The sequence below is a fragment of the Muscardinus avellanarius genome, assembly GCF_963383645.1.
Source record: "Muscardinus avellanarius genome assembly, chromosome: 21".
Taxonomy (NCBI): domain Eukaryota; kingdom Metazoa; phylum Chordata; class Mammalia; order Rodentia; family Gliridae; genus Muscardinus; species Muscardinus avellanarius.
In genome coordinates, this window is record NC_137807.1 from 11,319,694 (window position 1) to 11,337,137 (window position 17,444).

A 17,444-nucleotide genomic window follows, 5' to 3' on the forward strand; every position below is an offset into this window, starting at 1 on the left:
AATTTCTGCCCCGATCCTACACATATGTGGCCTTTGTCTCAACAATTTCATTCCTAGGGCTTTATTCTATCTGCTAGCCTGCTCAGGGGCCAAAAGGAGGTACTGGCCCCATGCCACGCATGACAGTGCCACCCATTGCAGCAAAGGAATGGCCATGGTCCGTGTGTTTTAGGAAGGATGTTCCTGGAACATTATACAGTTGTCTAAAGGAACCAGGGCTCTCTCTACCTGCTGGCTGGGACTTGTTTCCTGGACATGTTGACAAGTGAAAAATCAAGGTGCAAAATGGTCTGTGTCACGGGCTCTCATTTCTTTTTTTTTTTTTTTTTTTTGGTGGTACTGGGGTTCCTGGAAGCCCTTCTACCTCCGGGCTACACTCCCAGACCTACATTTTTATTTGGAAACAGGGTCTCCTAAGCCAGCGCCCGCGGCTGGCTTCGAACCTGCGTGATCCTCCTGTCTCTGCCTCCCAAGCGCGGGGATTACAAGCGTGCGCCACCACGCCCGGCAGGGGCTCTCATTTCTATACAGATAGGAAAAGAGTGTGTGGGTGCATCTGTGTGTACACAAGGCTGCTAAGAGAACACAAACAAGTTAGTAATACCGCTGGCCTCTGGGAGGGAATCCATGGCTGGGATCAGGGGAGAGGAAAAAGCTTATCACCATGTATCATGTGTGTGTGTGTGTGTGTGTGTGTGTGTGTGTGTGTAGGGATTGAGCCCACGGGTACGTGGCACCTCTTAGCCACATCCCCACAGCCCTATTTTATTTTTTTTATTTTGAAGAACAGGGTCTCACTAAGTTGCTGAGGCTGGCCAAGAACCTGCGATCCTCCCGTCTGAGCCTCCCAGATCCTGGGCTGCCAGGCACGTATCACCACGCCTGGGTCCCACACATCTTTTATCTCTTTTAAATCTGTAACCACATGATTGCCTTTCGTGATAGAAACAGAATTGAAAGTTGACAAATGGCAAGCTTACAGACAAAGCAAACCAAAACAAACCTTAAGCGAATCCCAAATTCACATCCCAGGATAAGCCCTCCTGGCCCGTCTCCCCAGCCCAACAGCCATGGCAGCTGGCTTCTGTCTCAATGTGGATTGGCGTCTACCTCCCCTCCCAACCCTCAGCCTCCTACCTGGGTGAGTTTGAGGAGCTGTGGGGGGCCAGGCCGGCACCCCACACTTACCTGCTCTTTCTCTGAATTTGGGTTGTTGAGGACCGGCACGTCGCCCTTCCCCCACAGGTCATTGAAGACTCGGTCGTTGTCCCCGCCAAGGGGCAGGCCTTTGTGTGGCTTGCCATCCAAGTCCCTGAAAGGCAAAGTGGGACGTCAGGCTGGCTGCCTTGATCCCCAACCCGAGTCTGTATGGAACCTCAGAGGCTCCTCCCATGCCCATCTCTGGACCCCACTCGCTGCTTGGTGAGGGCCACCAGGAACAAGTAGGAAGGCAGTCTGTCATCAGCATGAGAAGGCGTTCGTCCAGGTTGACCCTGATGGCGGGTGCCCATCCCTCTTTGTGGAAGTTATTTGAGGACAGCCATGATACTGAATTTCACTCATCATTCTCCCCTTTCCCATTTCATAGATCTTGGAACATACAGGCCCATCTCCTAGGGTGAGCCCCCGAACAGTATCAACACCTGTGACACCTGGTGGCGGAAAAATTAGGAAGGAGGAAGGAGAGGGAAGCCCTGTGGGCCAGGGCCACAGATCACTGTCATCCTAACCCGGCTTTTAGCTTTTGTTGAGTAACATTAGCTCAGGATAAACAGATGATTCTGATAATAAAGGAAACATAGCAACGAAAATACTCATATTTTTCATAATCATACGAGCACGATTGAGTACTTACTATATGCCGGGTACTTTATGTGTGTTTTATTCCACTTAATGCTTGTGACAACTGTACGTGCAGCAATGATGGTTAATCACAGTTTTACCGATGGTCTGAGAGAGAGAAGCTAATTTCTCAAGGTCACACAGTTAGTCAGGGGGAAAGGTGAATAGTCTAGCCTGGCCTTTAGATCCATTCTGAAATAGTGGCTTTTACTCTCATTGCCATTTATTATCATCATCATCATCACTATCATCCTCATCAGTATCATCACTATCATCATCGTCATCAATACCATCATTGCCATCATCATCATCATCATCATCACTATCATCATCATCAGTATCATCACTATCATCATCATCAATACCATCATTGTCATCATCATCATCAACATTATTTTCATCAGCATCAACAATATCCATCATTATTATCATCCTCAACGTCAACATAATTAACATCATCACCATTGTCATCCACATCATTATCAACGTTATTGTCATCAACATCAGCAATATCATCATATCATTGTCCTCAGCATCAACATCAACATAATTAACATCATCACCACTGTCATCTACATCATTATCAACATCTCTGTCATCATCACCACCATCATTGACATAATCAGTACCATCATTGCCATCATCATCAACATCACATCACATCATAACCATCACCATCATCACCATCAACGTAATCAACATCATCATCACCATTAACATAACCATCATTATCTTCTGTATCATCATCACCATCACCATTAATGTACTCAACATCATCATCACCATCATCATCCTCTGTGTCATCATCATCACCATCATAATCATCATCATCATCACCATCATCATAAACATCACCATCATCACCATCATCAACCTCTGTATCATCATCATCATCACCATCAACATCATCATCACCATCAATATACTCAACATCATCAACCTCTGTATCATCATCATCATCATTATCATCACCATCACCATCACCATCAACATCATCATCACCATCAATATACTCAACATCATCAACCTCTGTATCATCATCATCATCATTATCATCACCATCACCATCATCATCCTCTGTATCATCACCATCACCATCACCATCACCATCCTCTGTATCATCATCATCATCACCATCACCATCAACGTAATCAACATCGACATCATCATTACCACCCATGTCATCATCATTGTGGTCATCATGATCACTGCCACACTCATCACCATTCCACCCTCCTCCTTGTCAACATCACCACTGTCATCAACAACATCAGTCAACTTCTGCTCATCAGCAGAGCCATCAATACCACCATGATCAGCACCATCACCATCATAGCCACCCTCCCTATCACCACTGTCAACTTCATCACATCATTGTCTGCATCACCATCACCATCACTACTGCCCGCATTGCCGGCATCACCATCACCACCATCGTTCTCCTTCTCACCATCACCAGCATCTTCTTGATCACCACCATCATCATAATCATCAGGAAAGTGAGATTCAGAGAGGTTAAGCCACTAGCTTAAGTCACATAGTTAGTTGGTGCTTGTGAATTCAAACCTAGGCTTGTTCCTGCCTTTGGAGTCTCTTAGCTACTAAGCTGCTTGGGTCCCTGCCCTGGGCCTCCAACAGGGATGGATGAGGCTATTTCAGCTGGATCCACAGCCTGTCATCCTGAGATGGAGAGAGATCTTGGTATCAACATCCAGTCTGCCCACCATCCCTGCCTAGCCCTGTTCCTCCAGCCTGTGTGAGCTGCCTTCCTGCATCCTGACATCCTGTCTCATTTGGTCCTCCCATACAATTTATTCTATGACACTGGTTCCCTAACTCTGGGCAATGTAACTTGCTCTGTGCCCCATCACAATTTTAGTCCTGGTCTACCACACTGTCTCTCGTCTTGCCCTCTGTTCCACACCCCAGCTCTGGGGACTCCTCCACTCCCAGGCTGGTGCATGGCCATCATTTGAATGAATCAGGAGCCAGGGCCTGGCTCGGTGTGCTTGGCCCGGCATGGTCCCTCTAGCTGCCCACTTAGGGCCGGCCAGCCCCTCCTGGCTGGGCTTCACATACGCCCTTGGCCCACATCAAAGCCACGTGTCTGCTCTTCTGCTTGGAGAGCTTTGCACTTATCAGAGAGAACATTCTGTTTTACCCTCTTTAAAATGTCACCAAAACATAGCCAGAGTGGTTCATGCTTACGGACGTTTCCCAAGTCAGTGGCTTATCTACAGGTGACAAACAAAGGGGCCGTCTCTGGACAGAGCTGCTCCAATGCCACTCGGCTCCACTTCCACTCGGAAACTCCCGATCCATGACATATAACCGGAAGTGGGGACTCAGCAGAGAAGGGAGGAGGTGACTTATAGGGATCTCTGTAAGGTCGCGGGTATTTGCACAAAAGTCTCTTCACTCTCAATGGACATTAAAAGCCCTATTTTATAGAAGAAAAAAACGGAGCCCAGAGAGGTTGTGTAAGTTTCCCAAAGTCCCACAGTGAGCACAGAACAGAGAGCTGACGTTTAAAACTAGGTCTGACTGATAGACGACCCAGATCCTTTCCTTTAAAAAGATGCAGACAGAGAGAAACTAGCCAGGGTACTCATCCTAAGTCAGAGGTGACAGAACAAGAAACCCAACATTTGCATGACGTTTGTTTACAAAAATTACAGGGTAAATTACTTAGGCAACTCTGAAATGGCTCAAATAGCTCATCTTGTGTGAACCTGCAGGAAGAACTTAGGGGTTTCTTCGTCATTCTTAATTTTTTTTTAAGCCACAAACACCTTTGTTTAAGTAGTGCATTTGAAGTGTTTGCGCCAACACAAACTTATTTTAATTTTTTTTTTTTTTTTTGGTGGTGCTGGGGTTCCTGGAAGCCCTTCTACCTCTGGGCTACACTCCCAGACCTATTTTTTTTTAATATTTTTATTTGGAAACAGGGTTTCTTAAGCCAGCGCGGCTGGCTTCGAACCTACGCGATCCTCCTGTCTCCGCCTCCCAAGCGCGGGGATTACAAGCGTGCGCCACCACGCCCGGCGCAAACTTATTTTAGAGTCGTGTGTGATGAGCAAGAGAAGGACGTCCAAATCAAGAGATTCTGTTTCCATTCCTCCCAGAAGCAAAATCAGAAGTAGACGTAGTTCGATTCCTAGCCCAGGAACTGTCACTGGTAGCCAGGCGTGAGGGAGGGAGCTGGGCGGGGTTCCACCACAAGTGCGCTCAGATGGACAGTTTGCTAGTTATATGCTCTGCACCTTTGGACATTTAACCTGCCCAGCTTACTGTTCCTTAAACTGGTGTTGGTAATAGTATGGCAAGTGTTCAGTGAGGTAAAGCTCACAGTGCCCAGCAGTGCAAGGCACCTGCTGTTACTCTTACTACTAATCGGCTTATGGGCGGATCAGACGGAATCCACAGAACTTCTGGTTCGCCTAGAGGCGTGATGCTTTCTCCCTCTTCCCTGTCTAGTGAGACCTTGCAATGAGGGAGATTTGGTGTCTCCCTGTCCTGTATCGTGGCCACTATATGTGGCCATGGAGGACTTGAAACGAGGCCATTGCTGCTGAGGGACAGAATGTTTAATGTGAAACACCAGGACATTGTAGATCTGGTTCCTGCCCACCCTTGTGTGTGGCCACCCAAGGGCCCGAGACCCATCCTTGTTCCTGAGGGGGGACTGAGGAATCTGACTCCACTATGCGGTTCTTCCCCGTCTTTTCTTGGGCATCCTTCCCCTTCCCCGTGGACTTGGCATTTGGGAGGGGACCAGTGTCCCCAGAGCCATCACGTGGGCGCATATGGTGGATCTCAAATTTCAGGGTGCATCCGAATCAATGGAGGGGCTTGTCACGGTCCAGATTCCTGAGCCCAGCCCCTGAGGAGCCTGAGCTGCAGGTCCAGCTGAGAACCTGGAATCCGCACTGTGAGAAGTGCACCAGGTGTCCACAGACGCCCAGAGTCCATTTCCTGGACAGCAAGATTCCTTCCTGGGCATACGCGTGGCCCTTCCTTCCTCCAGCCCCTCTCCAGCTCTCCCACCCCCTGTTCTGTCTCACCATAAGGCTAGGTGTGAAGCCCTGCCTCCCGTCAACCAGCTTTTTCTACCTCTTTGGCAGGAACTAAACTAAATCCCCTTTTCTTCCACTTCGCTAGCTGGAGGACGGTGCAGCGAGCCAAGCACCGGGGCAGCACCTCTGAACCTTCGCAGAACCTATGCCAGACCCTTCCAACCCTGGCTTCCTGGGAGCCAGGCCCCTGATCTCTACACAGAGGGAGGGGGTCTTTGGGCCTCATCCCCCAGGGTCAGCCTGCCCAGTACTAACCACTGACCAACTGACCCTGCTGATGGCCCGGCAGGGGAGCAGGTGTGCCAGACCTGTGTGCCAGGCGCGGGGGTGGAGGTGGGGGCTGCTCTCTGCGCTGGCCTGGCCCTGCACAGAGGAGCGGCTGGCAGTTCTGGCCCTGGCAGCAAGCCCTGCCCGTGTTTCCAGCAGATACCATGCTCTGACTAACGCCCGTTCCTTCTTGCCCTCTGAGCTCCAACAGCCCTCGGTGACTGTGTCCACCTGACTGAAGATGCTGGGCTAAGCCAAAGCAGAAACATTTGGGGGCTGTGCAAGCTGGATGTTGGGTCTCAGCAAAACTTCTCTCTCTCTCTCTCTCTCTCTCTCTCTCTCTCTCTCTCTCTCGTGGTGCTAGAATTTGAACGCAGGAGTGTTCTCTCTGAGCTCCACCCCTAGCCCAATTCTGTTTTTTTTTTTTAAATTTTATTTTAAAATAAGGTCTCACTAAGTGGCTGAGGCTGGCTTTAAACCCGTGACCCTCCTGTCTCAGCCTCTCAACTACTGGGATAACAAGCATGTGCCACTGGGACCACCTTGTTCTCCTTGGTGAGATGGAGATGAGCGAGGGAAGGTTTTGCTAAGTAGTCAGGACGTTTTTGAGAGTGGGAATGCTACTGTGAATGCAGGAGCTGTGCAGGGAGCTGACACCCTGGGGCAGTTACTGTTATGACTCCTCTGTGTGTGTGTGTGTGTGTGTGTGTGTGTGTGTGTTACTGGGGATGGAACCCAGGGGCATTCTACCTCTGAGCTACACCCCCAGCCCTAATTTTTATTCTTTTTTTTGAAACACGGTCTAAGTTGTGGAGGGCCTAAGTCACTGAGGCTGACCACAAACCTGCGAGCCTCCTGTCTCAGCCTCCCAAGACCGGGATTGCGCGCTCCACCACACCCGGCTCACCGTCATGTTTCATAATGTCTCAGAGCTGGGCAGGATTCTCATTCACGCCTGCAGGGCCCAGGCTAGGACACAGGCAGGACCGGCTGAGTTAGGATGCTGAAGGATGGAGAGCCCGTGAGCCCCATCTCCCTAGGATGTGGCCCCTACAGGGCGTCTGTACTGCCATTTTGGACAGGTATGGCCTTTCTTCTTATTATTCCCTAAAGCAGACAGTATAATAACCTAGCAAGTCCTTTAGAAATTTAGACTTATTTTTTCAAAATAAAAAAAAAATAAAAAGGGCTGGAGGTGTAGCTTGGAGGTAGAGTGCCCCTGAGGTCAACCCCCAGTATCTAAAAAAAGGTGGAGGCTGGGAATGTAGTTGAGAGGTAGAATACTACTGGGTTCAATCCTCAGCATGTAAAAAGAAAGGAAAGATGAAAGGAGGGAAGGAGGGAGGGAAGGAAGGAAGGACTGACTTTAGCTCAGGCTCATCATGGAAGATCCCCTTTAAGGCGAGACCTCTAGGTAGAACCAGGGCAGCATCCTGGGACCGGCGCTGTGTGCCTCTGGGTAAGTAGCTTTACCTCTCTGAGCCTTAGTTCCCACACTTAGAAAGTTGGCTAAAGCCACATGCCCTACTTCTGGGGTGGAATCCACACGCTCTAGAGAAGGCCCTCCATAGCTCACTGAGCGCCCTGTGAAGATGGGGGTGGCGGTTATCAGAAGGCGGGCGCGGCTGACCTGCTGGTCCAGATGGACGCCGGGCCGGGGACCTTGGCCTCCTTAGAACCCTCCCTCGGGGCTGAAAGCTGAGCAACCTGGATTATCTTCCACTCGCAGTGTTTTAAAGTGACCACTCCTGAGCACGGAAGGTGCCAGAAGCTCCCAGCTGACCATCTTCTTCCTAATCACTGGCCGGGCCACCTACCTCCTGGGGTGAGGGGACTGTCTCTAGGGTAAATATTACTTCTCATCCCAAATAAGTGCCACCTCCAATGACTGGCTGATGGAGGGGCGGTGGGAGAGATGGAGCAGAGGGGGAAGCCTGTTCCTTAAGAAGGAGGAGGGCGACCAGGCAGGGGAGACGAGAGCGTGGGACGCAGGCTCCCAGCCTCCTCATGGCCGCCAGCAGATGTGGACCAGCCACTGAGCCTGGACCTGGGGCTGAGGGCTTGGAGGAAGCCAGGGCCCACCTCACCCAAACAGAGCCCCGGCTAGAGGCGTCGGGAGGCTGAGAACTTCCCAGGCGACCCAAGCAGCCTGCCTTTCCCAGCCCTGGGTGATCTCAAAGAACAGTCTGGCTTTAGAATCCTGATTTCTGACTTGGAACACTGATTCTTCTATTATTATTATTTTTGTGTGTGTGGTACTGGGGATTGAACTCAGGGACATCCTACCTCTGAGCTCCACTACCAGCCCTATTTTATTTTGAAACAGGGTCTCACTAAGTAGTTGAGGTTGGCTGAGAACCTGCGATCCTTCTGTCTCAGCCTCCCAAGTACTGGGATTATAGGCCTGTACCCCTACGCCCAATTGGAATACTTTTTATTTCTTTATTTTTTTGGTACTGGGGCATTCTACCTCTGAGCTACTCCCCTAGTCTTATTTTTATTTATTTATTTTGAAACAGGGTCTCACTAAGCTGCAGAGGGCCTCACTGAATAGCTGTGGCTGGCTGCGAACCTGCGATCCTCCTGTCTCAGTCTCCCAAGTGCTGAGATTATAAGCCTGTGCCACCACGCTTAACAAGGTTCGATTCCAGCCGCTCTGAGGCTAACGGCAATGGGCTGGGGCATTGTGGCTTGTTATGGTGCAGTGGGTAGCTGGAGGGAGGCAGCGTGGGGTAGGGAGAGGGAACTGTCCGGCAGCACCAGCGACAAGCCCACCCGAGGGAAAAGCGTGCGATGGCTGCACAACTTCTGGCCCTTCCTGTAGGCAAAATGCAAACGCAGCCCTGGGCTCATCAAGGCAGCACGGGCTGACCCGCGGTCTCATCGGTTTGCTTGCTGCTTCAGAAAGTCGCGTCACCAAGGCGACGCAGCAGGTGGCATTTGAGTCGTCCAAACCACACACCTGTTCCTCGGCAGCTGTTGCTTTCCTGTGTACAGCAGTTCTATGTTTAGGCACAAGCATCTGGCCCTCCACTGGGGTCAGGCTGAGTGTTGCTATGTCAGTGACAGCTTCCTTTCTTGGAAGTTACTCCTACGCTCTGTCTCCTTTATTTTATTTATTATTTATTTATTTATTATTTATTTTTATTTTTTTGGTGGTACTGGGGTTCCTGGAAGCCCTTCTCCCTCCGGGCTACACTCCCAGACCTATTTTTATTTTTGGAAACAGGGTCTCTTAAGCCAGCGGGGCTGGCTTTGAACCTGCGATCCTCCTGTCTCTGCCTCCCAAGCGTGGGGATTACAAGCGTGCACCACCACGCCCGGCTTGTCTCCTTTATTTTATAGTGAGGGCACTCGATTGATAGAAAAATAGTAAGAGTGGGCCTATTATTTTATCTACGAATTAGCTTTTGGTTAGTAAAGGGTACATTTAAATTTGTTAGCTGGTTGTGGTAGCGCACGCTTGTAATCCTAGCATTTGGGAGGCTGAGACAGGAGGATCGCGGTTCGCGGGCAGCCTCAGTTACTTAGTGAGGCCTTTTGCAACTCAGTGAGACCCTGTTTCAAAAATAAAGAATAAGCCGGGCGTGGTGGCGCACGCTTGTAATCCCCGTGCTTGGGAGGCGGAGACAGGAGGATCGCGCAGGTTCGAAGCCAGCCGCGCTGGCGTAAGAGACCCTGTTTCCAAAAATATATATATAAAAATAGGTCTGGGAGTGTAGCCCGGAGGTAGAAGGGCTTCCAGGAACCCTAGTACCACCAAACAAACAAAAACAAACAAACAAACAAACAGGGCTGGGGATGTAGCTTGGAGGTAGACTGCCCCTGGGTTCCATCCCCAGTATCACAATATCTATCTATCTATCTATCTATCTATCTATCTATCTATCTATCTATCCTTGTTAACATGGTGTGTGTGAGGGTTAAGTCTGACCCAGGCATGAGCCCCAGACCTAGGAGAACAGATACAATAGTGAAATGTCAGTGATTCTTAGAACTGCGCACGCAGGTGGCATCCTAAGGCCCCGCGTGGCCCTGCGCAACTCTCCCCGGCCTCCCATCCTACAAAGTGGGCCTTTCTGCTGTTTTCTGCCAAGTCCCCTCCATCACATGCAAGGCTGAGATGGGGCGGCAGGGGGAGGACCACCAGGGAGGCAGGTGGAGAGCCAGATGCAGCTCCCAAGCTGGAGAAATGATGTGCAGGCAAGACCTACATCAGGCCCCACCCGGAATGTTCTTCCCCCAGACGGCTGCTGGCTCCTTCCCCTCCAGGCCTTCCAAGTGAGACCAGACCTGAGCTCTATGTTTAAAATCCTACCTTCCTCAACACCAGGACCTTCTCTCCACTTTATCTTCTTAGCACGCATCACTAACACAGTACTATTTTATATTCTTCTTATTAGTTATCTTCTCATCTATACTGTAAGGCCTCTGTGATCAGTAGGGATGCCCCATTTTACCCCTTAGTATACCCCAGATTCTAGTGTCTGCACAGGCTGAGTCCTCACTGAATATGGGGAATTGAATGGAGTTAAGCCCCTACTCCCCTACCCAGGGCTTCCCGGGGCTCCCTCTGCAAATGCTTTTGGGACCCTCAGGTCTTGGGAGGGGTTTGGAAAAACTTGGCCTGGTTCTAGGCATGTGCAGCCAAACCCAGGCAGCATGGGGGTTGGAGGGCCGGTGCCTAACCCGTGTTGCCAGTGTAAGGTGCCCCGAGAATTTCTTTCTGACCTTCTACCGTCCCACAGCTGGCCCAGCTGGAGCCACCGTGACCCACAGTATTGCCAAGAACCAGGACGTGCAGGTCGACAGAACACGGAGGGCTGCACCTGGGTCTTTAAGTGCTAGCCGCTCCCACATGATCCCAACAAGACCTCGGCTTTTAGGAGTCAGCAGACTCCGCCCCTTCTTTAGAGCCCTTTTTTGCCCTCCCCTGGCTCTGGCTCGGTGGCAGAGAAGCTGCTCAAGGGTGGTCCAGGGCTCAGATCCTCCCCTTTTCCCCTCTGGGTGGCAGGAGCCACACGCCCAAGTGCACTGTGCAAGGGCTTGAACGATGACTTTAGGATTGACACTCCTCCTGCCTCCAAGCCTCAGTAGTATACGGTGTGAACTGTTTTACACACACACACACACACACACACACACACACACACACACAGCGTGCACACACACCACCTTACTGGGGACCTGGAGGATTACCTGGGGTACAGGATGCCCCATGCCATAATATGAATTAATTCTGGGCGTCACAGCAAGAGCTCTCACCTAGCAGTCACGTACACCCACCCCTTGCGATTGTAGTTTGAAGGGGAAAAGCAAGGGTGGTCGAGGGGAGGCGTCTGAGCTGTTCAGGCAGCAGCATTTGGGCTGTGAGGCTGAGTCTCAGGGTATGTGAGCTCACTGGCATGCACGTGCACACACGCACACGCGTACACACACATGCGCACGCGTACCTGCGAAGCTTACCTGTCCACCTGGACTGCTGTGTCTTTTGTCTCCGCCTTGACAGGTCCTCCTCTGCTGACCCCTTTGCTTCCGCTGGTGAGAAGGCTCAGCACCGGTTCTATCTCTCTGAGCAGCTCACTTTGGTCCCCGCTGTCTTGGAGGCTGGCCTTGGCACTTTTCTTGGCAGGGTCCTGGCCTGGGGGCCTGGGAGCCAGGCCGTTGGCTTGGGCCAGTGAGCTGGCTCCCAGCTCATTGCCTTGAACACACTGAGGTCCGTTCCCAGGCCCTGAGGCCCCATCCACCACCTGCGGCTGCTCTTTGCCGGCCGACGGCTGGTGGGACAGATCGACGGCTTTGGTGGAGGGCCCCAGGGGTTGTGTGACCCGGATAGTCTTGGGGGTCCCATCCCCGGTGAAGGTGGTCTCCAGGTGCGTGGTGAAGCCCTCAGGGCCCCTCAGAATGAGGACCACGTGGGTCTCGGAGGCGATGCCCCTGAGCACCTCCAGGGCGCTGTCGTAGCTGAGGTCCACCAGGGGCCGGCCGTTCACCGCCAGGATGATGTCCCCGGCCTGGATGAGGCCACTCTGCTCTGCAGCACCCCCTCGAATCAGGTCAGAGATGATCACCGGCGGCTTGCTGACCCGCTCCTTCACCAGGAACCCCAGGCCCCCGACTTTGCGTTTGAAGAGTCGGACAGAAATGACGTTGGGCTGGATTTGCTGGACGCTGAACATGTGATCCTCCATGGTGCCCGGCAGGCAAGGCTCCCGTCTCAGGACCTCAGAACCTATCAAGCCAAGGGGACTTCACCAAGAGAGGCCGGTGCTGGGGCTCTGCCGAGAGGAGCCGGGGAGGCAGGGGCTGCGGAGGTTTCAGCTGGCTCCGTCTTTGACGTCAACTTAGCGTCACCCGCTCAGGGCCAGTCTGCCGTTGGTGGCATGATTTCATGCGTCTGCCTCCTTCCCTGTCCTCTAAGGAACGACGGTCGACCAGGCAGACGTCAGGAGGAGCAATGGGGCGCGTCCCTGAGCAACAGGTCAGGCAGGGCGGGGAGGGGCGCGTCTGGGGAGGCGTCTAGGACAGACCCGTGATTGATGTAGATTATTCTCTGAGCATCTTGTCACCCGCTTGTTAGATGCAGATGAGAGCAGGGGCTTCTGGAGCTGGAGCGAAGGGCCGGGGAGGGGATGGAAAGGGGGGTAAAAAAGAGAAAGATTGAAGCAGACCACCCAGCGCCACCCTCAAAACTGAGATGGAAACGCCGCCGACCCGCAAGCCTAGTCACGGATACTTGGGAGTTTTGAAGCCGACCTAGATATGAAGTTCTTCTTCCTCAAAAGACACCTCCTCCAGTTTAGCTGCCAGCTGCCCGGTTTCATCTCCATGATCAGAGCCCTCAGTGACCAAAGGGTCCCCCCGCGGACACCAGGGACAGTCAGTCCCCAAAAGTGAATGATAAAAATCACAAGACCCCTCTTATCTCTTTCCCACTGCCGAGCCGCCGGTCCAACATGTCATGGGGGTTGACGTGCAATGTTTTGCAATCATTTTTCATTTTCACTCAGCAGCTCAACCAGCACAGATCTCAGGGCTCCCCACTCCAGCCACACCCCGGTCCCCCAACCACCACCCTGCTGGAACAAGAATGGCGCCACCTTCCTCCTATGGATCCATGGGCACGGGGTGCTAACGGACCTTCACCGTTTTTTTTTTATAATTTTTAGCTCATTTCGAGTTAGAAAAATAAAGACTTGGCCACATTGGAGATATCATCAACACCAAAGAGATGGATTTGTGTAAGACTTTGGAAGACGGTTGTGCCCTGTGTGACCACATGAAACGCCGAGGCAAAAGTGCTAGGAAGATGGGCTCTCTGCTCCGAGGGTTGGCACAAGCACGTACGAGTCATCCAGTGAATATTTGTTGGTCAAAGGAGAAAAAAAAGCCCACAGACTAAATAGAATAGTCTAGGGATGGAACCCAGGGGCATTTGACATCAGATACATCCCCTGCCCTATTTTTTATTCTTTATTTTGAAACTGGGTCTCGCTAAGTTGCGGAGGACCTCACTAAGTAGCCGAGGCTGTCAGTGAACCACGATCCTCCGGTCTCAGCCTCCCGAATGCTGGGATTACAAGCGTGCACCACCACACTGTTTTTGCACTTAGTTTTGTTAAACATGTTTTTTATTTTTTTATTTTTATTTTTTTTTGCCTTTGAGTCTAATGATAATCCCTCAGCAGACGTTGGGACCAGAGCTTGGGAAGGTCTATGCCCTTGTCCAAGGTCTTATAGAACATAGTCTATAATAGACTTATAATAGACTTATATTATAATAGACTTATAATAGGTCTTATAGATAGGGGAATTTGAACTTGAGGCAGTCCTACTCTCAAGCCGAGCCTTGAAACTTACATGCTAGTTATTTTAAATTTATATTCTGGTGATTTTGTCATCTCACACTGTCGTTCCGTACGATGCTGACAATTCTCAAGTTACTGATTCTGGTTGCTCCGGGGTTTGGGGTATGCTGGGGTACCGAAGGCTGACAGGGGCCACGCTGGAGACGCCGTGGTCCAGGGGAGGGGCAGGTGCCTGTGGCACGGGCACAGGAGGCTACACCCATGGCTCCTCTGTCCATGTGTCTGACACGTCTGGGCTGGGGCAGGTGATCTGTGGGTGGAGGGTGAGTGTGATGGGTGGGGTACCAGAAAGCCCCTTTATCTATCTTCAAGTCCCAGCGCCACCTCCATCCCAGCATCCTTTCCTGCCGGCATCCTCAACACGCTTTAGCACAAGGAGAGAGCCCCCATCTGCCGCGACTGGCAAACGGATACTCACACCCTCGTTTCCCTTTTAGCGACTTCCCGGGTCACCCTAGGGCCAAAGCGGCCATCAGGCTCTGCCTGGCTGTGAGAGCTGGTGGGTGTAGAGGCCCCCCTCGCACCCCGAGGAGGTGCTGCCCTTGGGTCCCCTGCAGGGAGGGTGTTTAGTTAGCACTTTTGCGGTTTGCATTATGTAACTCTGCCAGCCCCTCTGTGTAGGTGAGGTAATGCATACCCGGGCCCAGCCTGGGCTGCGCTCTCCATCTGGCGTGTGTGTGTGTGTGTGTGTGTGTGTGTGTGTGTGTGTGTGTGTTTCTCTCCGCGTAGGCATCACCCTCATGCTGTGTTATTTCTCTGTCGTGCGTGGCCCGTGTGTGTGTCAGCCGGCTGAGTGTCTCTTAGCATATCGCTGCGTGGAAGCCGCCCAGGACCACCGTGCCCCTCCCCACCGGGAGCTCCGCCACGCCTGTATCTCCTGGCTTGCTTAATTCACCCGAGCTGCGTTTTTTCTGGGACCAAACCCAGTTGCTGCTTAGTGGGAGTGAGAGGCAGCAGGAGCCTCCGGAGCCCTCAGGGGTCCACCTTTGGCTCTGGGCTCCATTCTTGAATGGAAAAGGCAGCATGAAGATGAGTTGGGGGGGAAGGGCCCCTATATGCGTTCCTGCCAGACACTGGCTTGGCCGGATTTCAGCCAGGGACAGAGACGGTACTTGGCCTTTGTGTACTTTGTACTTTGCTAAAGAGAAAAGGCAACACACATCAGGCAATCCCCACCCTCCCCTTACCCGCTCAGCATGTTTGGGGGGTACACTCCTCTTGCTTTGCCGTTTTCTAGAATCAGGAGGGCTTCTGGCTGGTGCTTGGGAAACTGGGGTGCTGTTTTGTTCTCAGAACTTTGCACCAGAATAGAAACTTGATCTCTGGGCGGAATGGGACCGATGGTGGCTGGGGCGAGTCAGGGATATTCATTGACTATCTGCATGCGTGCGCGCGCACACACACACCTGCAACAGGTTTGATCCGTGATTCTGGCGCTCTCCGCTGTCTTAATAATTCCATGACGCCTTTTCTTTCTGCCTTCTCTCCCCAAAGAACGTCCTCACCCACTGTCACACTGCATCCTCATCCTTACCACGGTCAAGTTCGTCTGCCCCCATTTTACAGATCAAGGGATCAAGTCGCTATCGGGACGCCCGCTGGTCCCTGGGTGTGAGCATGTGTCTGTCCGCCTCCCCAGGCCACTTGCCTGCCACCAGGGAGCTTCTTAAGGTTCTCCCTGGCTCTGTCTGCCGTGTCTGGGAGACCGCTTTATTTGCTGCGGACCTCAATCTCCTTATCTGTAAACTGGAGCCATTAGGAGAAATCACAGCTTTGAATAATTGGGAAGATCTGATAAAGTGACGAAGTCCTGAAGGCAGGAAGTTAGCAATGTCAGAGTGAATCTCAGAAAAAGTGATTTCTTGCCCGGCATGGTGGCGCACACTTGTAATCCCAGCGCTTGGGAGGCGGAGACAGGAGGATCGCGCAGGTTTGAAGTCAGCCTCGCTGGCTTAGGAGACCCTGTTTCCAAAAATAAAAAAGTATAAAATAGGTCTGGAAGTGTAGCCCGGGGGTAGCAGGGCTTCCAGGAACCCCAGGACCACCAAAAAAAAAAAAAAAAAAAGTGGTGTCCTATTATTGTTATGTAAGATGTCCCGATTCGGGATCCTGGGCTTTCATTCAGAACACTCTCTGCTCCATCACGGTCCTGCCAAAGGAGCTCTTTGGACCCTTCCCTGGAAATCACGCTGCGGAATCTCACCCTGGTCACAGTGGGGGCATCGCCATCCACGCGGTGACAGGAGCTGGGGGAGCAGCCTGCCAGCCCGGCCTCCGTCTTTGGAACTGGGATTTTAAACAAAACATGTGCGCATGCCTGCGGAGTATATGCCATGGAAACAAAACTTGGAACCAAGCCTCATTTGAGTACTTACTTCAGCGGCTCGGGGTGTGTTTATTTCATTTACTGCTTGCAAGGAAATTGGTGGCCAACAACAGTGGCTTCTCAGTGGGGAAGGAGGGAGCCCAAACAGGCCCTCGCCTGGTGCCACCACCGCGCGTGTGACCTGGGACCCCGTGTTGTACCCGGAGCCTCTCTCCTGCAGCCGGGGCAACGGGAAGAGCGGCGTTGTTGAGGGCCTGAGTTTACCGTGTGCTGAGTGCGGCACCGAGCTCTCCGCATAGGTGTCTTTCTTAGTTCTCACAGCCACTGTGCGAATCAAGGGCCTTTTTATCCTCACTTTAAAAGGAGGTGGATGAGCCGGACGTGGTGGCACATGCTAGGAATCCCAGCATTCGGGAAGCTGAGACAGGAGGATCTTGGCTCGGGGACAGCCTCAGCTACTTAGTGAGGCCCTCTGCAACTCAGTGAGACTCTGTTTCAAAATAAAGAATAAAAAATAGGGCTGGGGGTGTAGCTTGGAGGTAGAATGTCCGCAGGTTCTATCCCTAGTACCAAAAAAAAAAAAAAAAAAAAAAAAAAAAAGAGGATGGATGAGATTCTGACACGTCAACAGAGGATGGAGGCAGACCCAAGTCTAGGCATTGGCTTTCCAGTGTCATCTGTAATCCTAATGTGTCAATCCTACAATGTACAATGTTACATCTCCGTCCTAAAGTGTATCTCCTTTCCATTCCTATGCTAATCCCATTCAGTGACTGTTTTTTTTTTTTTGTGGTACTGGGGATGGAACCCTTCTACCTCTGGGCTACATTATATATATATATATAAAAATATTTATAAATATATATTTATATATATATAATATATATAAATAATATATATTTATATATAAATATTTATAAATATATATTTATAAATATAATATAAATATATATATTTATATATAAATATTTATAAATATATATTTATAAATATAATATATATAAATAAATATATATATTTATATGTCTGGGAGAGCTCCCAGACATATATATATTTATAAATATA

General features: G+C 51.1%; 1 protein-coding gene across 2 annotated transcripts in view; it reads right to left on the minus strand.

The window, feature by feature from the left end:
- NOS1 (nitric oxide synthase 1) overlaps window positions 1–12,376 on the minus strand; it is a gene marked incomplete at both ends in the record, with an annotated part of 88,984 nt that extends 76,608 nt beyond the window's left edge. For both annotated transcript variants that reach the window (XM_080717728.1, XM_080717727.1), the window contains 2 exons: window positions 1,189–1,312; window positions 11,652–12,376. In XM_080717728.1, the coding sequence (XP_080573854.1) occupies window positions 1,189–1,312; window positions 11,652–12,376 (849 nt within the window). The remainder of the gene's footprint in view (window positions 1–1,188; window positions 1,313–11,651) is intronic.
- Between the last annotated feature and the right edge of the window lie 5,068 nt (window positions 12,377–17,444).